Genomic DNA, 27,528 nt, shown 5'->3' on the forward strand with positions numbered 1-27,528 from the left:
GTAGACAGTATTGGAAATGTCGAAAAGACAAGTGCAAATATGATATGATGGAGTCTCTATCATCTCAGCATTTAGAGCTGATTAATTCAATATTAAGAAAAATTCTTTAAACAAATTCTTTGTTTAAGCGTCTGTTATCCATCCAACCCTTTGGAAGGAAATGACGACGAAATGTTGGTCCAAAACAAGATAGAAACCGCGTGTTTGAATTAGTTTGAAAGGGCATGGTATGACGCAGGGGATTACGAAGTCTGCTAACACCCTGACGCAAGGGATTACGTATTCTGCTTTGTATTTTAAATTTTGAACAGACGAAAAGTAGTCTCGACCATTGAGAGCAATGGATCGATTAAGGATCAAGTGCTGCCGTTCAGTATTTTATTATATGACCAATTCTAACACGGTGATCCATCTGTTATAGTTTTACATGTTACTGGGGAAAAAAGGGAACAGTGTCCGCTGGAAAACAACTTGAGACGGACTGGCTATATGTTGTAAAGGTAGAAGGATTTGGTTGAGGGGCAAATAAAATACAGTGTGTTAGTGTGAGTGAGGGGAATATGGATGCGAAAGGAAAACTAAAGGTAATGTTTCTTCCTTTTCCTGGTCAAGGACACTTGATCCCAATGGGTGATATGGCGAGAGCATTCAGTGGAAGAGGGGTGAGGGCAACTATAGTCACCACTCCACTCAACGTACCTGCTATTCGGGGGACCATAGGAAAAAGCTCAGATTTAGACCCCGACTTGGAGATAGAAATCGTCAGCATCAAATTCCCTTGTGCAGAGGCTGGCTTACCTGAGGGATGCGAAAATACAGAGTCAGTCCCCTCTCCAGACTTCATACCCGCTTTCTTCAAGGCAACCACCATGCTACAGCCCCAATTGGAACACCTCCTTCTTCAACACTCACCACACTGCCTTATTGCCAGTGCTTTCTTCCCCTGGGCATCTCATTCTGCAGCTACATTCAATATCCCAAGGCTTGTATTTTATGGCACCGGTGTCTTCGCCTTGTGTGCTTCAGAATGTCTGCGACTCTACCAGCCTCACAACAATCTTTCTTCTGACTCTGATCTATTTGTTATTCCTCATCTTCCGGGAAACATCCAAATGACAAGGATGATGTTGCCCGATTACGCTAAAACTGACGGGGAAACCAAATACGCAGAACTGTTGAAGGCGATCAGGGAATCGGAGGTCGCAAGCTTGGGGGTTATTGTTAACAGCTTTTACGAACTGGAGCAGGTGTACGCTGATTATTACGAAAAGCTGCAGGGACGGAGGGCGTGGTTCATAGGTCCGCTTTCTCTGTGTAACCAACAGCAAGACAAAGGCAAGCGAGGGAAGGAAGCCTCGGTTGATGAAGGTGACATTTTGAAGTGGCTGGATTCGAAGAAAGCCAACACAGTGGTGTACGTTTGTTTTGGTAGCATGGCCAACTTCAGTGAAAGTCAGTTGAGAGAAATAGCGAGGGGAATTGAAGCATCGGGACAAGAATTCATATGGGTTGTGAGGAGAAGTGACAAGGAATGGCTTCCGGAGGGGTTTGAGAGAAGAACAGAAGGAAGAGGAATGATTATTTGGGGATGGGCACCTCAACTTCTGATTCTGGACCATCCAGCGGTGGGAGCCTTTGTGACACACTGTGGATGGAATTCAACGCTGGAAGCTGTGTCCGTTGGGGTGCCCATGGTCACTTGGCCCGTTTCTGCTGAACAGTTCTACAATGAGAAGTTAGTGACGGAGATTCTTGAAATTGGGGTCCCTGTTGGTGTTAAAAAATGGGCTAGAATTGTGGGAGACAGTGTTGGCAGTGAGGCGCTGGAGAAGGCACTGAAAAGAATAATGGTAGGGGAAGAAGCAGAGACTATCAGAAACAGAGCACACAAACTGTCAGAAATGGCAAGAACTGCTGTGGAATGCAACGGATCATCTTCCTGTTCCCTCACTGATCTGATACAACGCCTTCAGTCGATCGCAAGCCTTCAAAATTGCCCAAAATCATCTGAATGACTCTAGTATGTCATCATTTCATAGAACCCACAATTTGCAGTTGACTTTGCTTTTTGTATTATATATCTCCAAATAAAGAATCTGAAAATCAGGTTTCATATTATGAATAAATTTGACCTTTGTTTCTTATTTTAAAACTACAGGATATTCTATTAAAGGTTAAAGAGAGAAACATTTAAATAGAAAGCAAATAATACCAAACTGGTATATTTATTAGTTTTCTTAAGTAGAGTAGATTATGTACGAGAGAATTTAGACTATACATTTGTTCGATTAGTCAAACTCACTTGGAGAAACCTAGTGGATATGGCTTTCTTAAGAGTTTGGATTGTTGACCAAGTAGTATTAATGTTAGGTGAAGAATAATTTTTAAATATCTAAAAATTTAATGAATGATTGAGTCGTTAAGAGTGTGTTCATTTTAAGAGATGAATTTGTAAGAGAGAAAGCAGATGAATTTGAGGAGAATTGACGTTAAATTGAGTGGGATGGTGAATAAATAATTAAGAAATGATTAATTATAATATACATTTTGATTTTGGTATATTTATTTTATATTGTAAAAACAAAATCATTTTCTATGCATTATATTTTTAATTTTTTGTTCGCTGTCGATGTAAAATTATTGTTATTATTAATGTGAATTGTTGTTGTAATTAATATGTATTTAATTGTTTTACTTAATATGTATTAAATTATTGTGCTTAATATATATTGTATATGGAATTTTAGGAGCTGGTGTTTTAAGAATAAAATTTTATATTTTATTATAAAAAAGAGAGTTCATGTAATGTATATGTAGCAATATTATTTATTATGGTGTAACTCAAATTTGAAAGAGTATTGTGTGAAAGATCTCTCACACTTAAATAGAAGGTACCAAAGATCTTTCAAACTTGAAAGAGATTTTCGAAAAGATCCTTACTCACATTAGAAGTATAGAGAGACTTTAATATAAAATTTTACTTATTTTTTTTTTATTTTCTAAAAATTGATGAATGAATGAATGAATGAATTTATTAAACATGATTGAAAATTTTGTATAAGAAGAATTTTTATAAATAGTTATATTTATTGCATTTGATATGGATATCAATTTGAATTGATTTTTCTCGTTTTGATGTATTCAACATTTAATTTACAACAAATAGATTAAGTCGGCTCACTTTGCATAAAAAAAATGTAAGTTAATTTTTTTACCAACCTCATAACTTTTGACTCGTGGATATGCATGTCAACTCGCAATCTTCATTTGAAATTATTTGTTTTTGTAATTTTTTATTTTGTAAAATACTATAAATGCATAATTTTGATAAATATATTTTAATTTAATTTAATTAATATAATTAATAAATTTTATAAACCTATTTATTAAAATAATTAGTATTTATAATTTTATAGTTTCTAGTTTTTAAATACAAGTCTATTGAAACTAGAAATGGTTCTAGAAATGGTTTTGAACTAGACTTAAACAAGAAAAAAATATAAGTAATGGAATTATTTTTAGATGGACTAAATGTGAATGAGTGAACTACTTTTAAATAGACTAGAGAAGAAATGCAAATTAACAAGTTACTTAGAATAAACACACAAAATGAGATGTGTTAATGCAGTTGTATTTTAGGAATTTAAGTCAACGTGAATTGTGCGAAATAAATGCAGGCTAACCCGTTGTTAGTCTATGGAAGATGTAAGCTATATACAAAATTTTAGAAGGTATAATATATAAGTATGAAATTGTTAGAGAAACTTCGTGATTTCTATTTAATAGTAACATATGTCTTAGTCACATATGAAAGTTTAATAGGATTTTTTTGTTAAAAATATTAATTTTATAAACTTGATGAATTAAGTAATTAATTCATTAAATAGTTATGTAATTGAGATAATAATTTATATAATAGGTTTGATTTTACAAAATTATATAATATGTATGGTGAATTAAAAAATTAATTATAGTTGATTTTAAAGAAATTATTAATTATATAATATGTTTGATTATATTGTATTGTTAATAATGAAGATATTTATCTTGACTTTTTTTTTACGTTAGAGATATATGTTTGATGGAAGGACACATAAATTTATATTACATGCAAAACACATGACATAAATTTACGCCAAACACTACTTCAGGTTTGATGTAGATGTCTTAATTTACTTCGAATACTATCACGTTTAACGTAAAAAAGTATGTCACTAATAAAGAAAGTTATAGTGAAATGAACATTTGTGAGTTTGTTTCAATTTAACATGTTACATATCAAATGAAAGATTTGCATAAAATTGAATAAGAGATGGTAAGCATGGAAGCCAAATTTAAGAAAGAGGTTGGATCACATGTAAGAAAATTCAAATGTACAAGTTCAATACCCTTAAAACCTAGATAACCTTGAATCTGTTTAACTCATATTCTTTTTTGAGTGACCTCCTAAGTTTGTCTTTTTTATTTTGATTTTTCTTTAACTTTATCAAAAACCATTCATTTGACATGCAACATCCCAATTTAAAACAAGTTCAGAAATATCCATTTCTTTGAATTTTTTTTTATTTGGTGATAGAATTGACAAAAGTAAAAGCTGATGTTTGGTTTTATTTTTAAATGTCATGAAAGTAAAAGGAAAAATTATAATTTTTCTTATCACTACGATATATTCTTTCAAGTAAACACGACAAACAAAACAAATGAGATATTGATACAAAGTCATGACTGATTTCCTTAATAAACAATCAAGTCACAAATGAAAATGTAAAGATTAATAAACAAACTTCGATGAGAAAGCAAAACCAACTATCACGCAAAAATGAATTCTCAAACCACCATCATTTCATTGTTAGAGATCAAACCTATCTAAAAGATTTTCATTGTTATCACATAGTGAGAGATGAGGAGGAGAATCACAAATATGATATAATATATAGAGAACATTGGTTTAACATTTTTTTGTTGTACCTAAATCGTGTTTATTTATTTACAATAAATATCTTCAGACTTTTTTTGCTGTCAAACACAAGTTAAGTGACATAAATAGTTATTTTTGTGTTATTGTGTAATTTTAATGTGAACTTATTGTTACTTTTAATATGAATTATTATTGTTATTAATGTAAGTTTTTTATATGATTAATGTGTATTAAAGTGTTGTAATTAATATATATTAATGTAAATTATTTTTTTGCTTAATATGTATTAAATTTTTAATATATATTAATTTATTGTGATTAATATATTTTATATATGGAATTTTATGAAGTGTGATATTTAAGTATGAAAGATTTATTATTAGAGAGAGTTAGTGATTTTTATGAAACAATAACATGTGCTTTAGCCACCTAAGAAGTAGTATGAATGAAGTTTAATATAAAGTTTTATTTAAAATATTGAATTTTTTAAAAGAAAAATATTTTTTAGTGCTAACTGTACCACTTGACAATCTATTTTTAGAAGTATTTTAGTCATTAAAAAAATTAAATTTTTGTATTTGTATAAAAAAGATAGATTGAAGGATGAAATAATGAATATAAAGTGAGTGTAAAAATTTGTTGGATGTAGAAATAATAATGTCTTTTCTAAAATTTGATGAAAAAAATAATTAAATTTAATTTATTAAATAGATATGTCCATTGAAATTTTTTGTATTTTTATAAATAATTATATTTATTTGATTTGATTTTGAACTTGTATATTTCTCCTTTCCCTTACAAATATTACGCAATTCTCACGTGGCTTTTCATATATACTTCCTGTAAGAAAAGAAGTTATTTTAATTTTCATTTTTGGTATGACCGAATCAACATTTTCAGGATTTGAAGAAAACATTTTGTCAAGTTTTTGAAGAATCTCAGATTATAAATATGTAGAAGGGTATAAGCTTTCAACAACGGACTAACCATATATTGTGAAGCTAGAAGGATTTGATTGAGTTTGTTAGTATGAGTGAGGGGAATATGGAGGCGAAAGAGAAACTCAACGTAATGCTATTTCCCTTTCCGGGACAAGGACATTTGATACCAACGTCTGATATGGCAAGAGCATTCAGTGGAAGAGGGGTGAGGATAACAATAGTTACCACTCCACTAAACGTACCTACTCTTCGTCGGACCATAGGAAAAAGCTCTGATTCTATAGAATTTCTCACCATCAAATTCCCCTCTGCAGAGGCTGGCTTACCTGAGGGATGCGAAAATACAGAGTCAATCCCCTCCCCTAATCTCATACCCGCTTTCTTCATGGCAACCACCAAGCTACAACCCCAACTCGAACACCTCCTTCTTCAACACCATCCACACTGCCTTATTGCCAGTGCTTTCTTCCCCTGGGCATCTCAATCTGCCGCTAAATTCAATATCCCAAGGCTTCTCTTTCATGGTACCGGTGTCTTTGCCATGTGTGCCTCAGAATGTCTGCGACTTTACCAGCCTCAGACCAATCTTTCTTCTGACTCTGATCTTTTTGTTATTCCTCATCTTCCTGGAAACATCCAAATGACAAGGATGATGTTACCCGAAAATGATGGGGAAGCCAAATACGCACAACTGTTGCAGGCAATCAAGGAATCGGAGGACGCAAGCTTGGGGGTTATCGTTAACAGCTTTTACGAACTGGAGAAGGTGTACGCTGATTATTACGAAAAGCTACGGGGACGGAAGGCGTGGTTCGTAGGTCCTCTTTCTCTCTGCAACCAACAGCAAGACAGAGGCAAGCGAGGGAAGGAAGCCTCGGTTGACGAAGGGGACATTTTGAAGTGGCTGGATTCGAAGAAATCCAAGTCAGTGGTGTACGCTTGTTTTGGTAGCATAGCCAACTTCAGTGAAAGTCAGTTGAGAGAAATAGCGAGGGGACTTGAGGATTCGGGACAAGAATTCATATGGGTTGTGAGGAGAAGTGACAAGGAATGGCTTCCGGAGGGGTTCGAGAGAAGAACAGAAGGAAGAGGAATGATTATTTGGGGATGGGCACCTCAACTTCTGATTCTTGACCATCGAGCTGTGGGAGCCTTTGTGACACACTGTGGATGGAATTCAACGCTGGAAGCTGTGTCCGCTGGGGTGCCCATGGTCGCTTGACCCGTTTCTGCTGAACAGTTCTACAATGAGAAGTTAGTGACGGAGATTCTTGAAATTGGGGTCCCTGTTGGTGTTAAAAAATGGTCTAGAATTGTGGGAGACAGTGTTGGCAGTGAGGCGCTTGAGAAGGCACTGAAAAGAATAATGGTAGGGGAAGAAGCAGAGACTATCAGAAACAGAGCACACAAACTGTCAGAAATGGCAAGAACTGCTGTGGAATGCAACGGATCATCTTCCTGTTCCCTCACTGATCTGATACAACGCCTTCAATCGATTCGAAATTTCCCAAAATCATCTGAATGACTCTAGGTTGTCATCATTTCATAGAACCTTAGTCGTTACCTTAACGGTATGTCTGTATCAATGAGTAGACAAAACGATGAAAGGAGGTTTTGGATCCGCTTTTTTGTGACTTAGGGTGCACATGGATTTGCAGTTGACTTTGCTTTTTGTGTTATACAACTCCAAATAAAGAATCTGAAACCCAGGTTTCATATTATGAATAAATTTGACCTTGTTTCTTATTGTCTTAACACAGTAAGTCACATGGTTTTGTTATGTGCAAACTTACCTAATCTACTTGGATGTTGCCATTCTTTTTAGCCTTTTTCTTTCGTGTTTACTTGACACGGACTTTTGTTTATTTACAGTATCAATCTTCTAATTAGATAATGTGTTTATGTGATATGTAGACATGTTATAGATCATAACATGTTATACGTAAACATACAATAGACTATAATTATATTATATGATACAATTAAATAATAACATAGTTAATTTTATATAATAATTATAACGAATAAGAGCATTAATAATATAATAAAAAAATATTACTAATAGTAAATAATAATAATTTTAAATAAAAATTATTATTAATAATAGCAATAATACAGATTTATATAATAATACTGCTAATAAATTAATAATTATAATAGTTAATAAAAATAATAATTGTGAATTCATAATATTATTAATTGAAAAATTCAGTTAAAATTTAAGATAAGAGTGGTACAGTCATTTCACCAGTTTTTTATTAAAAGATAATTTTAATATGACTTCACCAATTCGTTGAAGAAGAACGATATTAAAGAAGAAAACTCCTGTTGAAAGAAACAAGAAGAACTCTTAAGAAAAACGTCTTTGAATGTTTTGTGAAAATGATTTGGAGGTGCTGGAAGGAATAATTTTATAACTCGAAATGAAGGGTTATAAATATGGATAATACAACATTTTTTTAACAACATTTTAATATCATCTATAGGTTAGTATTTGATTGGTTCAAAATTATTTCATAAAATCAATTATAATAATCATAAACACCAACATAAATCAATCACACAATAAATGATATTAAAATATTATAAAAAAATATTTTCAAAAATGTAAAAATATTTGGGGTGGAGGAAGAAATACGGTTGGTTATGATTTTCAACCACAAAGCCCTATAAGGAAAAGTCAACATTTTAATTAAAATAATATACAGGTGGAGTAAGCAGGTATTATTATGACATATAACATGTACATGTATTAAGATAAAAAAATGATATTTTTCATATACAAATTTTGTACATTAATTTAATATTTTTCTTTTTATTTTTTATTTTACGTTGTGTCAAATAAATAATAAATGTAAAAGTATGTCATTAGCTTTAAAATAATTAACATGATAAAAATGGTAAAGGATGTTGGTGTAAAGACAAACAAACTGCTTATTCATTAGTGAATAGAGACGAGAAATAGAGAGATAGGTAATAATACATAGATAGAGATATACGTGTACATATAGATACAGTTGATGCCTAGTAAAGCATGCAGTTGTAGTAGGTGCGATGGTAAGCTAGCGATGAAGACGGGGATCGAGAGAGTTGTAAGAGAGAGGAGCAGGAGGAGTGGAGGTGGTGGTGTGGGTGTGGCTGCTGGGATCGTACTTTTTGCAGGGAACGTAATTGAGAGACTTTGGATTAGGGCAGGGCTTGAGGTTGGAGAAGAAGTGGGAGCATTCGCCGTGGGGCCTTTGATTGGGAAGGCCAAGGATGCAGTTGTTGCTCACGTCCAGCACATTGCACTCGATCAGCCTCCTGCATGCAGGGCCAACCTGAGTGAAATAGTTGTTCGATAAGGAGAAGTTGCCTCTGTCGCGGAGCCCTGGGAGCTGACACACCGTTTCGGGAACTTCACCGTAGAACTTGTTGTGCTCCAAGTTGAGGTACCGGATGCTCTCCAGGCAGCCGAAGGAGCGTGGGATGGGACCGGTCAAACAGTTGTTGCTGACGTCAAAGACGGTGGCCTTGCGGAGGAGGCCAATCTGGTAGGGCAAGCATCCCTGGAAGTTGTTGCCCAAGAAGAGGACTTCGACGAGGTTTTTGGCAGCTCCGACGGAGGGGGGGATTGGACCGGTGAGAAGGTTGTTGGCAAAAGTGAGGTACCTAGCCGGGGTGGAGGCAAAGGCATCGGGGAGACTGCCAGTAAATTTATTGTTGTTGATGAAAATGACATCGAGATATTTGAGGTAGAAGAGCTGGGGAGGTATGGGGCCGTAGAGAGTGTTGAACCTGAGGTCAAGGAAAACCAGCTGCGAGGACTGGAGAACTTCCTTTGGAAACTCGCCCTTCAGCTTGTTGTTACTGAGGTCCAACTCGAAGAAATATTTGTACTGGGTTATTTCCCTTGGGATGGCACCGGTGAAGTTGTTGGAGTTCACGTGGAAAAAGGTCAGCTCTGGTATCTTGTCCAAGATCCCCGACAGGAGCAGAGGTGTGCGGTCTTTCCCAGACAGCCCAGCTCCGTTCAGGTCTATTCCCGCAATTGCTAGCTGCTTTTCCGGGTCTGGATATTTTGCACATCGTATCCCGTTGAATTTGCAAGGGTCGTCACCCCTCCAGTCACCGATGTATTTGTTTCGGTCAACCGAACCAGTGAAGTCCACCAGAGTTCGTCGACCATTCTCCAACCTTGTCTGACACGGTGGGGGTGGAGGCGGGGGGCACATCGGAGGAGGGGGAGAAGCATAAGGATAGCCTCCGCCATTGTGCATGATAATATGCGATGCTTCTTTTCCCAACACAGTAGCCATGAAGGAGTGAAGCAATAAAGCAGATAGGAAGAAGTTCATGGTGGGCATCTTTAATGTGTCTTGACGGAGTCCTGCGGTATATGCATGTGCATATATATATATAAAGCAAAAATCTTTTAGCATGCAGCGTGATGATGAGGAGAAAGAAGTGTCACAGGTGGAGATTTTGGTTTGGTTATTGGCCTCCAAAGTATGCAATGACAACCATAGAGAAGTAGATTGACGTAGAGATATTAAGCTGGTGTGCCCGTGAATTAAATAAGGGCCGTCTTAAGACATTTCCGAACTCCCAACGTCGGCACTACTCATTCAACACCCTGTCTCTACGTGATTAAAGATGGGCACCACCTACATGTGCGCATTATTTATTAAGATATGATATTTTAGCAGCACCAACAACCATTTCACAGTATGATCTTATTAAAAACATAAAGATAAACCTTTGTATATGTAAAGAAAAAGGAGATCAAAGATAAAATAATGATTGTAGGATACCCGTGTAAAGATTTAGGAAAAAGATTTATTGGTTGTGAAAATATCATTGCCCTAGTTATCATTTTCGGTCTGTCCTTCCTCTAGTCTTTTGTTTGTTTGCTAAAATAGAAAGAGAGACCCATATGGAAAATACGAGATCAGAGAAGATGGTCGGTGGGTTGTCATGAAAACAAACACAGATTAAAACAAAAAATTTAAATCTATTTTTCATTTTTCCCAGCTATAATTTTCATTCTCATAAATTTTTAATTTCAAATTTGGTTCTTTATTTTTTTAAATCAAGCAACCTTATTGGACAGGTTAACAATCAGGCGGCAATCGCATAGCATATATAATCCGGTATCTAATTAATGCGAAAACTAAACATTTCATCATCAAGCTCTGAAACTCTGTTTCTTGAGGTAGATGAGTGGAGAAGTGAACTTACTTTACTACAAATCTGAATATGAATTGGCTGACAAGTTTACAAAACCATTGCCTATCAGACAATTTGAACTTTTAAGGAGAAAAATTAGAGGTTGCAATTTGTTAAACAAGAAGAATTGTTAAATATATATGCTTTTGTAACTGTATTTTAATTTTTATTTAAGTGTCGTAATCAATGGGTAATGGTGTTTAACTTATCTTTAATGGTGTTTTAAATGTGGTTCAACTAGCTCCATGGTCAAAACGGCACATAATCTTAACTGTGTGTCCAGATCCATGCGAAGGAATCTCTGCCTGCAACTCTGGCATGCACAATGTAAATACCTTCAAGCATAGTGTTTCATTAAAAAAAGAAGAGACACTTGTGTAATTACACTTCGTGTGAGCTATTTTTCTCCTCTCATCTCCTTACAAAGATCTTCCACCCATTAGAAAACACAGTATTAGGCAGCTAATAAGGCAATCTATTCCAAAGTATGAAGAGACATTTGATTTACCTTGATCACACTACGCACAAAATTGACCATAAGTGCGGTACCCATAAACATTTCCGTATAATGATTTCCATCCTAAATTCATAATGTGGTACATGTTTGATCATACTTATATGTCAGTGTAACCATGCTACATTGTGAAGAAGATAAATTCTCCATTGGCAGTCATAACATGAAGTAAAATGGCACTATAATACAATAGAACTATGGGTACTGGAAAAACGATTAATACAAAGCGATTTCAGTTCTGCGCAAAGTATGGAACGATTGTATGAATATTAGCAATAATGTCAAATCAGAAGAATGAGACAATTTATCAAACACATTGAAGACCTTATGTATGGCAAATTTTTAAGATGAACTTAAACGAAAATTCGGACAAGTAATGCATAGTCCACCATATACTATTCTTATTAACCAAATAAAAATATTATTCGCCTTCCTACATATGTCCTTAAAATGATTCTATGATTACCTCTTCATTCATTCCTCTAAAATCAGTATCATATCATACAATCCGAATGAAAGAAAAGAAAAGAAAAGAAAAAATAACAACAGTTAAACATCCATCATCAGAAAGAAAGGGATAACAAAAAGAAAAAATACACTTTGACACGTCTATATTCATTTTGATATATTATTTTTCATTCTTTTATTATTAAAATCATATTAAATAAGCATAGGTGTATCATAATATCATTTTTCCAACAAGAAAAAAGTGAGGTTAAAACTATTCAATGGAAGGTTAAAAAAATTGTGATGATAAACTAATGTCTAAGATAAATAAATGCATCATGCAACGAATTAACAACTTTTTGATTATTAAAAAAACATTTTCACCGATGAACACTCATCACCAAATTCTATTTTAGAAAATATTATTTTAACAACTTTTTTACGATAACTTATATATATGATAGCTTATGACTAATATACAAACTAATAAAACAGTGACACGTAATTGTAAACAAATTTTTTAAAAAAATTGTTAACATGTGAGGTCCTTCTTTTTTACATTTTACATGTGTCTCCTCCGTTGGTCAATTCAAAAGAAGAAGTATTTGATTTCAACAGTATATCATTTACCTACCATAAATACAAAGTGAAAACAAAACGGAAAAACTGTTCCCTCTTTCCATTTCCCTCCATTTTTTTTCTTCTAAAAGCTAATCTTAAAAGATGAATAAAGTAGTTTATGATTTATTTCAGGAACTTCTTCATGTTCTTATAACAGAGAAGAGCATTACAAGAAAATGAAATTATTAATTGTTTTTAATAAATTAAAATTAGCCTTTGTATTAGGTAATTTTTAATATTTTTTTTGTTATTTTTCTGTTTTTCTAACGTATATTTAAATTAATTTTTATCTATAAAAATTGATAATTTCAAATTTTCTTTTTCAGAAATGCTTATGAAGAAGCTCTTTCAAATAATTGAAAGTTGGCGAACGAAATTAGTTAGAGTGGCTGTTAAATTTAAAACGTGTGATAAAATTATCTACTTAATAACAAACAGGTATAAAATAAAATAAATAGAGATGTTTTACATGTTTTCTGAAATATTAGTAATTTTAGTTTCATCTTTTTAATTTTTAATCATTATATTTTTTATATTAATTCATGCATTCTCCTGTTTATCTTCAATTATGTCTTAAAGGAAAGTTTATAAAAAAAGAAAAGAAAAGTGGATACAGTATTCAATAATTGAAATATAACATAATGATTAAAAAATATTATATCAGTCATTCAAGCCTAGATTAAGACACTAACGGAAACATCAGAAAAACCTATAAATATAATAAAATTAATTATTAAAAAAGAAAATTTACCTACTGAAAATGAAAGTAAATAAAAAATATAATAAAAGATTTTCTTGCATGATAAAAAAAATATATTTTTTATTTAAATATTTAAGAAAACTTTTCTTGTCCTGAGAGATCGTGCAAAAGGCGTTGTAGTCAAAGATATAGAATAGTATAAGATATATAAATATAAAATTTGAGAGTGAAAAGAAAAGGGTTTGCAGGAGGAGGCGTTGAATTGAGCAGTTTGTGTTTGATTTTGCAATTGGAACTGCATCTTCGGCATGTCGATTTCGGGCATCCAGGGGCAGCCTCTTGAGGTTACGGGTAAGCACATCCCTTCCATCAAATCGATTCCGTTGAATTAACAGAGCCTTATTGAGAATTAAGAATGGCAGTGGTGTCGTGCTCCAAGCTGAAGGACACAGAATGGATTTCACGGCAAGATCCGTACGTTTGCATTGAGTATGGCAGCACCAAGTTCCGCACCAGAACCTGCACCGGTCACCTTCCTCGCCTTTTCATTTCCTTTCTTCCTTCTCTTTCCTTCTTTCTCTCACTTCAACTCTTCCTCTTCCTCCTCCGTTGCAGACGGCGGTAAGAACCCCGTCTTTCAGGAGAAGTTCGTCTTTCCCCTCATCGAAGGCCTTCGGGAGATCAACGTCCTTGTTTGGAACAGCAACACTCTCACCTTCGACGATTTCATCGGAAGCGGAAAGTCTGTTTTCCTCTTCTCTCTCCTCCGCTCTCCTCTCCTCTCATCTCATCTCATCCCTCTTTCTTTCTTCTTCAGGATTCAGCTGCACAAGGTTCTCTCTCAAGGCTTCGACGACTCTGCTTGGCCACTTCAGACCAAATCTGGCAGGTAACACCACGCGCACCTCATTCCACGCGTCTTCTCTTTTCCCAACTTTGACATTTCCTTTCGCAGACATTCTGGCGAAGTCAAAGTCATTCTGCACTATGCAATTGCAAATCAAAAGGTATGTCACACTACCTTTTCATTAGTTTTTCAGAATTAGGTCATTAGTGTGTGTGGACTGTAGTGTTTATATGGGGTTATTATTGCAGCAGAAATTAGCCTCGGGCCACTCTCCATCTGCACCTCCCTATATGTCAACGGCAACTCCTCCATTCCCTTCTTATTCTAATCCTTCTCCTGCATCCTCTTACCCACCACCTCCTCATTCTACTTCCTCCTATCCACCACATCCCTCTGCAACTCCTTACCTTACAACTGGATCATACCCACCGGTGGCATCCACAGCCTCATACCCACCGGTAGCATCCACAGCCTCATACCCACCGCCTCCCACAGCTTACCCACCCCATCCCTCACATTCATCTCCCTATCCACAGCAATCCTACCCTGCATCATCTCCCTATCCACCCTCCTCGTATCCTCCTCCACACTCCTATCCGCCTGCTTCAGCTTATCCACCATCTTCGTATCCACCGCCTACAGGTTACACTCCTGGTAACTATTTCTGCTCTCCTAATTCTTGTCCACTGCTTACTCACTGCTACTCTGCTCTTTCTACCTCCATATTTTCTTCTTGTCATGTTTTTCTCCCTCATTAACTACAAACTGGATCTTTATTCAGGAATATACCCTCCACCGCCATACTGACGAGGATCTTCTACATTCGCAACCAAGGAAGCAACATAACGTGGCTTGTAAATCACTTTATAACCCTATCCCAGCTTTACTTGTTATCAGAAACCCTGTTTTTGTTTTGTTTCTTGTATTTTTCCTTTAAGTAGTCTTTATTCCATACATTTATTTAGTCACGGGTTTATTATATATAAAACTCTAGCCAAGGTTTGTCAATTGTGATGCTCCATATCCATCGCTGTTGCATATAAGTTTCTCTTCAATTGCTACCGATAAAAGGGATCATGCCAAAAAGTAAGGGCTATAATAGCCCAATCCCCAATTCTCTCAAACCCCACCGGATATGCCCATTTTGTGATGACCTTCGTAACTAACAACGGCAAGTGCGCCGGCATTGGCTCTCCGCGAATCACCACCTTCCATCTCTTCCAAAAGGCTTAGACCGTCAACAACGTCGAAAACCACACGCACTCCGTGTTATCCTCAGATAGTCGTTTCCAGAATTTCCAAATATCCCGAAGCCAAGCCACTGATGCGTAGGGAGTTTCACGTCCCGTCTAGATCCCATAAGTACACACTCACTTCTCAGAGTGGAAAGCTTGAACCTTTGCACTACCCATTTTCCAAGGTTTTAACTTTTTTTTTTGCTGTTTTGCATCGTCCATGGCGTGGAGAAGGATCCTTTCTTTAATGGAATGTTTTTCTTTCACTGGAACTTGAAAACCAGACCATGGAAGAGGCACATGCGAGGGATATGGATGGCAATACACTGCTGACAAAAGGGCAGACCAATGGGGAAATCTTAAAAATTTGGTTTAAAAAATTAAAAAATTTCTAAATTGCATAATTTGAAAAAAAAAAAAGGTAAATAAGAAATTTTATATTTATGAAGGCATAAAAGATAAATATGAATGTAAAGGAAGAAATAGCTACTAGATAAATCCTACATTAAGATCCACTTTGTTAATGTTGTGAAGCCACTAACAATGTTCTTTTGGTAGTTTTGTAGCATGTTTACAGAAGAAAAATAATATTATATGATATGCCAACGGAAATATCAGTAATTATTTCGTGGAAAATAGAAATATTATTTTTATAAACTGTAATCATCACTGAAATAATTATGTATGAATAAGAAATACATAATGTATCGGTTGTCCTGCAGTTCACGAGTGATTGCATCTGCCTTACAAATCAAGTCTACCAATATCTGAGTCGCAAAACTGCGTTCCTAAAATATTTAAATTTAAAATTCATTATACATTTTGACTGTAATAATTATATAGAAGATATATATAGTGATAACACTTTTCATAAATGTTAGTTTTATAATTATACATCGACCATTAAAATCACTGGTTCGTGGTTATATAAAAATATTTTTAATACTGATAACTCAACTATAATTTAAAATTACTATTTTTTAAAAACTTAAACTGAACCATAATATAGATATGGAGTGGAGAGAAACTTGCACTCAACATTTTCTCTTCTTTTTTATGAAGTAAATCGTAACACTGTACATGAGAAAGAAACATATACGACGACTATTTTCCCCTCTTCTCTCATGAAATATACAATCGATTATGAGATTCCTTACAGGCAAAACCCAGACACTTCCTTCTACCACGTATACGGTTGTCATTCTAAACTACTATGATCCAATCATAGAATACGTTAGAGAAATTTTGACCTCTCAAACCTGAACCTCAAGGTATTAAAGCTCTAATTCATCGTCAAAACTGGTATATTTCAAACAGCATAGCACCCCAATTCATTGCTGACATTTGAATAATATTCATTATAGTTGAGATAGTCCCAAAAACGAGAAAGCCCAAAATTCCCATGTTTAGGTCCCTTAATATAGCGTATGTGCAGTTCTTTTAGACTTCTATCAAACTTCTGCTTTATAGAAAGCACCTGCAAATAAATTCAAACTACTGGTCAACATATTTTTACTTCGAAGTTTAAGACTGATTATTCGAGAACATACCTAAAATAGCCCAAATAAGATAATCTTATCTAGTGTGTGGATGCTTTTTGAGAAACCTTTTAGTAAAGTTTAAGATAAAAATGAAGAAAGTTTACATATTCTTTAGCATTGTCACTTCTAAAGATTTGAATTATCTTTCCAAATTAGTTTTTAATCAAATTAAAGAAAGACATATATATATGAATAGAAGTTCAAATCTATCTTTCATAAATACACTCAAGTACATTGAGAGAATTCATTAATGAAGGAGATAAAGGAAGATGCAACTTCGAAGAGTGGCAAGGTGAGGAATTTTGAAGAAGAAATGAATGAGAATGAGAAACTCTTGTCAGAAATGTGATAAAAAAACATTTTGTTGAAACACTTGCCACCGAAGAAAATTGGGTTTGGTTGAGAAATACTTGTGTGTTTGTGTATAAGGTGGGAACAAATACAATCAAAGGAAAAGGCTACAACCTATGACCCTTAACCCTTAAACTAGATACAGTTGTACAACAAATAATAACAACTATCTTAACAAAGTATTTTCGTTCAATATTATTTTCCAAAGCATAAATGTACCAGATAATTGACGCAGAGATTCTAGAAAATAGCCTGGTTTACCTGGGATATATTGATTTTGGAAAGTTTGCCTGACAAATCTTCTGAATCCCAAGCACCAACAGTAATACAAGACCGGAAATCCAGTGCACATTGCAGAATGCTCTCAATAATGCTGCCAACTCCCTTTGTTTCATCAGAGAGGAAACATCTGCAACATATATACACAAAGACATAAAATAAAACACCAGCTGTCAGAATCGGATATGTTTTACTGTCTAAACTTAAGGGTTGTAAGTATCAGCAATTTAATAAAAGTTTGAAACTTAAAACACTATCAGTTGTGCATCTAAATAATCAGCCTGCATTAAGTGGTGATCAAGTTTACACCAAACCATAAATATACCCAAACATCACATAATGCATGCTGATCTCCAATATTGAGCAAATTTCTGGACATATATCATTCTTCTTAGACTAAATCCAACAATAATTAATGTGAAAGCAACCATTTACGTATTGAAGGAAATCCAACACATGCATCTAACATACGCCCATCTTTTCCCCCCTAATCTTCTGGCCATAAAAAGAATGGCAAGACACACCACTTCCTTAAAGGAGTCGCCAAGGTGCCCAGTGCCAATAATATTAGTGTGATAAATTGTTGCCTGTTGTTTTTTGGGCAGGATTGCTGAAAAAGAAAAAAAAACACTCCATTGCAAGAGGCAACACACTTGAATTGTCAATATCTTAGAAACCCTTTGATGTGCCTTGGATTGGAAGATAGGTGAAGAGAAATGGATTAGTTATTGAAGATGGGGCAAATGTGTCAAGACTTAAATAGGCAATGGTATCAACATTCTTTCCAATCTCTATTACTGAATGAATTTCATGTAAGTTTCATGAAAAAAAAAACATTTTTGGTGGAATCTGCATGAAGCTCACCAAATCGTAGAGAATGGCATTAAACGATAAAGAATATATTGCTAATATTTTTTGCTTTCAATGAAAATAGACACCTTACTATGATTTACGAATTCTTAATTTTTTATCACTCCCCAAATATTAAAGCCATGATGAAAGTTGGCTTCAGCCTTAAGATGCTATAATTAAATGACACCTACTGATATTAGAGAGCAATTCATCACAGTTGAAATATTTTCAAGAAATGAGAAAGGACCCCTGTTCAAGTTATCCACTGATGCACATATGTTATATAAATTTGAGACTGAAAAAGCCTAGACCTCTCTAGATACAAAATAATAAACAGCTTTGTAAAAGCTGTCTGAATAGATAATAAACAACTATCTCAACAATGATCAAGCATTCGACTACACATCAAGATCCACAATCCAGCAGACATTGCATGTGGTACAAAGATGTGTATCCCTGACTCTGATAATATTAACTTGGTAGAAATAAAACAATTAATAATTGAAGATTGAAAATTTATCTTATTTATTCACTATTTACAGAAAATAAACAATGCACCGCAGTTGACTTTTTTTTAATAACTGTCCCTATAGATTGCAATTAACAAATAAATGTAAACTTACATGCATAATGAATCAGCAAGATATTCCATGTGCACTGATTCAAGATCTATCATATCTTTCACCTGTATGATAAATGGCACGAATATCCAAAAATTTATAAAGAAATTGAATTACCAGGTCTTATAGACAAGATCTAGCCATCAAAGTTATCACAAACTGAAAACTATCAAATTGACAATTGAGTGAGGTAGATGGAAAGTATGGTAAATAAAAATCAATACATTTGATCTTTCTATAACCCTTAAAATGTAGTCCATTTTTTTGTATTTATATAACATTCAAAAACTATAGTGGAGATACAGCTAAGATGACTTCAAATTTTTTTTATAAATTCCTACATGAGAATCTAAAAGCATCGCACATGAACAAAATATTTCCAAAGTTCCTCTTATGTTATGCTATGCATTAACATTAAGACTGTCAGAAACCAAAGAAAATATGACAGAGAGAAGATATGAAGGATATTGTTGGTTGAACAAAAATCTACACGACAAAGGAGACAAATCTCTCTTACTAGGTGCCCCCTTTAAAAAGAAATTCTCCTTTCACACAAACCATTATTTTTCACAAAATAATGAAAAATAGTCTGATTTTGATTGATGGGCTTTATGATAAAAGATATAAACAAACTCACATCTCACAAAGAAAGAAGGAAGAATGGATTAAATTACACAGAGGAAAATAGAAGTTAGAGAAAAAGATGGAAAAACCCCGAAATTTACCTGAAAAGACTATTTTTCTGAAAAACAAGACGTATCTAATAATACATAGGGCATACCTAGCTATAATTCAAGTTGTGCCTAATCGTATCAGTCATACTAAACGCATGAATTTTGTTTTATTTTAAATTAACTTCGATAAGTACCCAAGTCCAAGTGTACTCAATTTGTACCAGTACCCCTGAGAAGTAATCTTCTATAAAACACAATGCATAAGCAGTTACAAAACAAAGTGTACTTTTAAATGCAACAAAAGATGCCCAGAGAATGATAACTAAATAAAATAAAATAGCTATACAAATTAGAAGCTTTGTCTCAAACCTTATGTTCAAGGGAATGAAGAAACCTGCACCATGATACATGAGATAATTGTGACTCAACATACTGCTGCAAAGTAGATACAAAATGGTTTATCTGGTGCCTGTCATTGAAAGTAGAACAAGGATTCTTAGAATTACAAATATCAATATAAAAGTTCATCTTCAATATTTAAACAGTGCTCATTAAGTATCCCTTTATAATCAGTGGGAAAAAAATGGCTAACTGTTGTATCTTTCAGAACCCTACCCACAGACCATAACATCTGAACCTCCATACATTTAGAAAAACAACTTTCAGTACCTCATCTTCATCAATATATTAAGATGCCCTGCCTCAAGTTGTAGTTCAGAATTTTTATCTTTGTTGGTTGCGTCCATCAAATCCTGTTCACCAAAATTTATAGAAAATAAATTCCATTACAATAACACAATAAGAATCCTTGGATTCTTTTGGAAATGAACACAGGTAAAAGAAAAAAAAAAAAAATTCCAAGAAATCACACCTTTAATGAGCACCACACATCTGTCAATGAAAAAATGGCAAGCTTCACTTGTATCAAAAAGCTGAATATATCAGCATATATTTTCAATGCGGCAGGTGTTAAAACAATACTGAGTGGCCAGTGCACATGGTAACCCAGCCCTAAGAAATCGAAAGAACGAACCCCTGCCAATATTTACAAATTCATTAGTTGATGCCAAAGTGAGGATAATTGGTGGGGGATCTTATCAAGCTTGCAATGAAACTAAAAATAGAAATAACATTAACAACTGCTATCAATAAAAATGTTCAAAAGCCAAATGCTAATCAATGTTGTTCACAGTAAATTATTTTTGCGGTGATTGTTATTTACACGGGAAATGAGTACAGTAATATGTTATAAAGGCACTCATATGGAAGCTGAAAATCCTATCTAATTTAATTATATAAAATGGCTGGAAATTTTTTAAAATTTTAAAAATCAAATGAAACTTGACTAAATGAAGAATATGTATAGAAAAGTATCATTAAAAATATAGTTGGCATTTGTAGTTAACTTGAAATAATGATTTTGTCCTTTCTTTCAGATTGTGATGAAAATAGCATACTAGGTCTCTAGGAAAAGTAAAAATTGATTACAACAGGGGAATCCTCTTTTTATAGTAGTATGGATGTACCTATAGCAGATGCAGAAAGAGGCAATTTCCCATGTCCTTTCATATACACAAACAACATATCCTTGTGAGAATCTTGTTCACAAGAAGACTTCTGAATTGACAACTCAAGTAGACCTTGAATTTCTGAAAGTCTCTCATTTGCTTCAGTAACAGACCACTTCTGTAATTTCAAGTAAACCAACGAATGAGTAAACACAACATTATTTAAGGACAACAGTCAGCTGCAAGATATGAATCTATGAAATATTCTACAGTTATTCAGAATCAGAATTTAGGAATACATGATGCCAAAGAGACAAGATAAACAAATCTGCCCAATCTGCTAACTCCATAAAATGATACCGCCGTAGTGCCAAAAGATGATCTTGTAACTTAAATGCTTCCTCGAGGACACTGATGGTAAGCTTGCTGACATAATTGTATCTGACATCTTTAAGGACAAGCAGCACAAGTACACCCTGAAAGCATTATACTGAGCATCTCAACTCATTTCAATTGTGGAATAGGGACCACAAGTGAAAAAAGATGAATTCTAAAATGATATTATCTGAGAAATTTTAATAAAGATCTTGCTAACCAATGACCTGAAGGCATTGGTTGAACACGAACAGAAACAAAATTTTAATTGGCAATTACACGGGTGCATCGGAAATCATGGTGAGAGTACACTAATAACACTGTTTAACAAAAAAACATTAATTTTAAGTCCTTAATCAATGTCTTTATGGCACTGATTAGCATTTGCCTATTAATAAAATGTGTTCTTAATAAAATGTGTCAATTAAATTTATTCAACAAACTTGCACCTTAAAACATTAACTGTCATCAAAGATTTTCAAACTAATATCATGTAGTTATTATGTATGTTACCCAACATACTATCATCATCTGCACTTATAAGAACTGACAATCTACCGAATTAGCAATTATTCCAATTGCCAATATTTACACGTAAAAACCTTCACATGGTCATGAAATTAGCAATATCCACTTCAAGATATGATATTTTAAACAAGTTAGCTGCACAAATTGCATCTTGTTATGACAATAATACTTGAAACACACCGACTACTATAGAGCAGAAATTTCAAATGCCATCAATTGGTCAATGTAGCATGTCCCACCTTAGGAACAAGGACTGTTTGTTTTGGTTGAAGAAGCATTCTCACATTTTAAAACACTCAAATAAAATACTAACACAGAGATCTTTCATGGTCTTTAGCTTCTTGATCAGATAATTTTGAAAACCATTCCAACAGGTCTCATCATCAAAACAATAAAATCCCTTTTAAGTCCACTGTGTCCGAGTTTTTCCATGTATTATGGCATCACTAAAGAACCCAATTGAGGTTGCATTGACCCATTATTACAAACAGTGATACTACTGACAAATAGTAAGATGAGATTGGAATGACCAGAATTAGACTTCACTGAACTGGGTATTCATTATAAATTCATACTAGTTTAATCTAAGTACATCCAGAGAAATAGAAGCAATATACATAAACTAATCAATCAATTTTGCCAGAATAAACACAAAGAAAAGGATACTGAAGCATGATTTCCTGCCGCAAGCACTTGTCAATTATAATATCAAGTGGTATATCAAATGTTGATGACAAACTTCGTTTTTGAGTATCATCACAATTGACAGTTTTTCCAAAACTACTCAGCAATCTTTCCCAGCTGCTCCCACCAGACACAACATTTAAATGTTTATGGTCCATGAAGTCAAGTGAAGAAGATAAATTTGGAACATCAACTAACCCATTCTCTCTACCACAGCCAATTTCTTCTCGTTCATTATTCTCAGCATTATGAGTTGACACATTATGATGTAGCGTAAATGAACATGCACTGCTACATCTAGAGTTAGTGGGTATTTTGTCCATATAAACCTTACATGGGTCCTCCACAGTAGAAAAGTTGAAGTAAGGCAAAAGCTGTGCATGTTCAGCCTTGTATTTTTCCCCATTCCCACTCATCAGGTGAAGAACTGAATTTCTTGTCAACATAGGATTCACACTAAGGGGATTAATGCTAGGATAATTACACTGATTGCTATATTTCTGCGGTTGGAAATCATACAAATGTGAAATGAGTGTACCATTGTCAGTTTGATCCTCCATCATGGCCTCCCCACTCAAAGTATCACTAGCAGTAATAACATCATGGCATAACATAGAATATCTCAGGGATCCCAGGTGCTTTTCAGTCAGCTTTGGCTCAACAGCTCCATCATTATCAAATGAAGTTTTCAAAAATTCACCCATTGCAGAACAACGGACAATCAAACTTCCTCTAAATTGAATACTTGATTTACATGAGCAGCTTGAATTCCCTGGTTTTGGAGAATTAGACTTGTGACTTGATATCATTCCCTCATGGGAGGACTGCACCAAGTGATCAGTAGCATCCCTTTTATCACAAAGCTCATGTGAATCACTGCCTGAGTTTTCATGATGAAAGGAATTTCGTATTGAATTCTTTAAGGTAGCACTCTTCAAGAAGCTTAAAGCAGATAAATGATTTTGTTGCCCAACTACCGAACAAGACCAACCACTAAGCTGATCACAATCCAATTGCTCCACAGAGCTGTTCATGGATGAACTTTCAGATATATCACACATATCTTCCAGCAAGGAGAACTCATCTACTGTACTTGAGACATCAGAGTCTAAATCACCAATGCCCCTGAGAAAATCTATAAAACATCAATGAAGCAAAAACAAAGGGAAATAAAGTTGTCATGGAAAAAACTACGATGTCAAGCAGAAAATAAACAGAAGCATGCTACTCAGTACTTGTATCTTCATGCTCACATGGAAGGGGGGATTGTCAGATGAGGGGAGTAGGAGATTACATATTTAAACTTCTTTTATCTGCTATATTGTTTTCTGACACGATCTGGTCTAGTTTGTCTAAGGTACCTCCACCATTACCAAAAGAAGGCACTAAAGCATGCATAGCTACCTGCCAAAGAAAAATGTTTCCGTGTAAGAAGGAAAAATGGTAAAGAAATAAGTACCTGCACAAAATGAAGTAGTCTGCTGTCCTAATCCTGCAACTATCTTATTTTATACTTCCTATGGTCCTTTTTTTTAAATAAACCAAGAATTGTTTTCCTTGATTATGGTGTTCAGCTAAAATGTTTAAGTGGGTTTCCTGCTTTTTAGTGGTAATTGCACAAGAACAATTTAGAAGTTTAGTTTGAGGATGCTTTCTATTTTCACTTTTAATTACAAAATATCACCTTGTTTTCATTTTATTTCTTTTCAAAGGTTTGTATAGAAATTAGCAAAAACAAAATACTATTGTTTTCATTATTTTCTGTACAAACTTTTAAAACAAGAATAAAATAAAAACAAGGCAGACTTTGTAATTAAAAGTAAAAACAAAAAATGAAAATAGAAACATTTTTTCAAACCAAAAAGCTTAAAGTTCTAGCCTCGTAACCCTTTTCTTCTATCATGCAAATAAATTACTTTGTTATTGCAAAATAACCAAAACTATGGAGGATGACCACCTGCAGATATCTAACTTCTAAACTGCTCAAAAGACTTCCAATTTTCTCATTCATCCCTTTATAATAATTTTCTCTAGCAAGCACCATAGCTTCTATAACATCTTTGCTGAAAGCCAATGGAGATGAATAAGACAGACCACTGCTTGAAAAGCCACTCCAGCAGGGTACAAAGTCATCACAACTGTGTTCTCCAGAAGCAACATGAATGCACATTTCAAGCAATTTCAACAGTACTTGAAGCTGCTGACCAGCTCTAACAAGTGGGACCAAGAAATCTTTGAGAAATTCAGGAATGGGAACTCCATCTCGCACCTGATGTTAGATGTTCCCACCATGAGAATCAATAATATAACAATGTAATATAAAGTTATGATTCATACGAAAAGTGCAAGCAGCCAGCAGGAAATAATTACCTTCACACTTGCTAATGGAAAGTCAATAGCATTGCCAACTTTAACATGTGACTTAAGATGTAAACACTCCATATTTTCTACAATAAACTCCTTATATGGATCATGAATTTCTGCTTTGAAAATCCATGATCTAATAAACCCACAATATGGTTCACATGATTGAAGGAAAAGAAACTTCAGCAGAGTGCAGTGAGCAGGATCAGCAACCTAAATTGCAGAAGGCCAAATAGAATACAAGATTTTCAATAAAGAAAAGTCATTCAAAACAGAAATATCTTTCGCAGGTGTAATGCAATCGTTCCATTGCAACAAATATGTAAAACATTGAGTAGGTAGGCCCCTCATGACAATTCTACTCTCCACTAGCCTGTCATCTCTCCAATTTAAAATTGTATTTGTATCTTTCTGGATGCTACAACTCTTCTTGTCCAAATGTCCTTTGACACCAAAAAAGGAAAAAAAAAAGAATCCAACAATCTTACTACCATAATAAGCTATTTCGTAATCCATTACTTATAGTGGTATCCCAAACTAATCTTTGTTTGTCCCCTTCTAAAATGATAATTAAGGGATTCACCAAAAGATAAGTATAGGTGGATATATGCCATGAAGTATTCATTTAACAATGCCCTTGATTGAAACTTCAGAGTATGAATAAAATAATAACTACGAGATAAATAAGAAACAAATTCTAAGAGATAGTCTAAAATATTACAATATATAATCAACGAGTCTGTTTGATATTTTCCATATATTCTAACAATAGGTTCACATTCAAATAAGCAAACCTGTAATTGTGAAAACAAAAACGTTAACAGATTTCCCCCTCTGCAGAAGTTCCGAAATTCAGAAGTAGCCTGGGTAACCAGGTCCTCGAAAGCAGTATCTGGAAAGCGAAGAGCCCACTTTTGAAGGTTACATACACTAGCAAGGGCTTCAATCTGAGTCTTTAGTTCTTTTGTGTGCAGATAAAACTCAAGTAGTGTAATTTCAGAATGCACTACATTCTTTAAACACCCCGGAACAGTCAAATCCATGTTTTTTGATGAACGCCTCAAGATTACAGATGTATGAATTGTGTCCAATCCACATATGTACCCTTCCAAGACTTTTCCCACAGCAACAGCAAAGGCTTGATTAACAAGAGTAAATGGAGGGAACTGTTGTGCTCTGACTGTGTCATCCTGATGAATCTGGCTTTGGAGAACATCAGAATTATGATGAGTGTGTCCAAAACTGATATCCACATTCATATTTGTATAATAATCCACAAACGCACGAAGAAGAAAGACCAGAGAAGCCGTGCAACCAATGGATTTAAGTATATTTCCCAAAGAACGAGTGCTGGAAGCACGATTCCAGAGGTTGGGAATGTGGAGGAAGGTCCTGTCAGCTGGATCAGAACAAAAGATGGCAGATATCCTTTGGATGCTAACAAGGGCTGATTTCGCACCTTGCATCGCATTCATGGCCAGCCTCACCAAACTAGATTCCTGTGGCCAAAGATGTCGGTTCAATTAAGTTCAAAATGCATAGATAGATAGATAGTGATGGAAAAGCAAAGGCTGAGAAAGTAGGAAAGCAAATGTTGGAAATCGACTAGGTTAGTTTGAGACGGTAAAACGCATTGCATTGCAGTGGAAAGCAGGAAAGAAGGCGAATAGAATAGGTTAGTTTGAGAGAGGAAGAGGAACTTACAGAGAGAGTGGAGAGGTGAGAGAGAGGTTGATTTGGAGGATGAGAAGAAGATGAAGAAGAGTGCAGTCCACTCTCAGAAGGTATGGATTCCCATGAATTTGGGGGAAGCCATGGATCCTCTACCTTCAAATCCTCCAATAACCGTGCAAATTTCGTATCAACCGCCATGGCTTCCATTCTCTTGGAGTGATGAAGTAAAGTATCAAAGGAATTTCAAAATAAATTCAGATTCTATCTCATCTCAACCAAATCCCTCTCGCTCCTCCCTTCCCCGCCCCTACTTTTTAAATTATATATACACGCAATATTTACAAACATGTGATTTTTTATGAATTTACCAGAAAATTATTAAAATATGTAAAATCAAATTCAATTTAATCAAATTCCCTGGATGTTTACTTTGAACAGGCTTTATATGAAACCAGAATTATGTAGCACAAGAAGATTTACTTTTAGGTGAGTGATTTAATAGAAGAAAACAAAAAGATAAATTGACTTACATTTAACCAGGTGAAAAACAGAAAAAAAAAATCTAAAACAAAACATTACATTGTGTCAACATCATTAGCTCATCTTTTTATTTTGTTCAAACTAGCTGTGCTCTTTAGTATTACATT

The 27,528-nt window shown here is 34.5% G+C and overlaps 4 protein-coding genes and 1 pseudogene across 6 annotated transcripts; 3 read left to right on the forward strand and 2 right to left on the reverse strand.

Moving 5' to 3' along the window:
* Positions 1 to 127: 127 nt before the first annotated feature.
* Positions 128 to 2,152, forward strand: LOC108319960 (scopoletin glucosyltransferase). Its single transcript, XM_017551278.2, has one exon. The coding sequence runs from the start codon at positions 561 to 563 to the stop codon at positions 2,013 to 2,015; it is 1,455 nt and encodes a 484-aa protein (XP_017406767.1). The 5' UTR covers positions 128 to 560; the 3' UTR covers positions 2,016 to 2,152.
* A 3,782-nt stretch (positions 2,153 to 5,934) lies between these two features.
* On the forward strand, positions 5,935 to 7,573 carry LOC108319904 (UDP-glucose flavonoid 3-O-glucosyltransferase 7-like; annotated as a pseudogene).
* A 1,202-nt stretch (positions 7,574 to 8,775) lies between these two features.
* On the reverse strand, positions 8,776 to 10,350 carry LOC108319930 (uncharacterized protein At4g06744). The gene has a single exon (XM_017551247.2). The coding sequence runs from the start codon at positions 10,278 to 10,280 to the stop codon at positions 8,922 to 8,924; it is 1,359 nt and encodes a 452-aa protein (XP_017406736.1). The 5' UTR covers positions 10,281 to 10,350; the 3' UTR covers positions 8,776 to 8,921.
* A 3,177-nt stretch (positions 10,351 to 13,527) lies between these two features.
* LOC108319916 (extensin) lies at positions 13,528 to 15,204 on the forward strand. Of its 2 annotated transcripts, none has more exons than XM_017551219.2 (7): positions 13,528 to 13,700; positions 13,772 to 13,876; positions 13,965 to 14,091; positions 14,167 to 14,238; positions 14,305 to 14,356; positions 14,445 to 14,850; positions 14,978 to 15,204. In XM_017551219.2, the coding sequence occupies exons 1-7, from the start codon at positions 13,658 to 13,660 to the stop codon at positions 15,001 to 15,003; spliced, it is 831 nt and encodes a 276-aa protein (XP_017406708.1). In that variant the 5' UTR covers positions 13,528 to 13,657; the 3' UTR covers positions 15,004 to 15,204. The 2 variants fall into 2 exon arrangements, with proteins under 2 accessions (XP_017406708.1, XP_017406709.1); XM_017551220.2 differs by having other exon boundaries at positions 14,448 to 14,850.
* A 1,235-nt stretch (positions 15,205 to 16,439) lies between these two features.
* On the reverse strand, positions 16,440 to 27,196 carry LOC108319959 (uncharacterized). 2 transcript variants are annotated; one of them, XM_017551277.2, is made up of 14 exons: positions 26,912 to 27,196; positions 26,002 to 26,706; positions 25,214 to 25,420; positions 24,801 to 25,112; positions 24,138 to 24,247; positions 22,826 to 23,968; positions 21,556 to 21,697; positions 21,275 to 21,434; positions 20,620 to 20,783; positions 20,418 to 20,500; positions 20,118 to 20,217; positions 19,078 to 19,139; positions 17,585 to 17,732; positions 16,440 to 16,908 (listed from the first exon to the last, which is right to left on the reverse strand). In XM_017551277.2, exons 1-14 carry the CDS (start codon positions 27,086 to 27,088, stop codon positions 16,741 to 16,743), a joined length of 3,681 nt encoding a protein of 1,226 aa, XP_017406766.2. In that variant the 5' UTR covers positions 27,089 to 27,196; the 3' UTR covers positions 16,440 to 16,740. The 2 variants fall into 2 exon arrangements, with proteins under 2 accessions (XP_017406766.2, XP_052725387.1); XM_052869427.1 differs by lacking the exon at positions 25,214 to 25,420.
* Between the last annotated feature and the right edge of the window lie 332 nt (positions 27,197 to 27,528).

This window comes from Vigna angularis, chromosome 10 (genome assembly GCF_016808095.1).
Source record: "Vigna angularis cultivar LongXiaoDou No.4 chromosome 10, ASM1680809v1, whole genome shotgun sequence".
In the NCBI taxonomy this organism is placed as follows: Eukaryota; Viridiplantae; Streptophyta; class Magnoliopsida; order Fabales; family Fabaceae; genus Vigna; species Vigna angularis.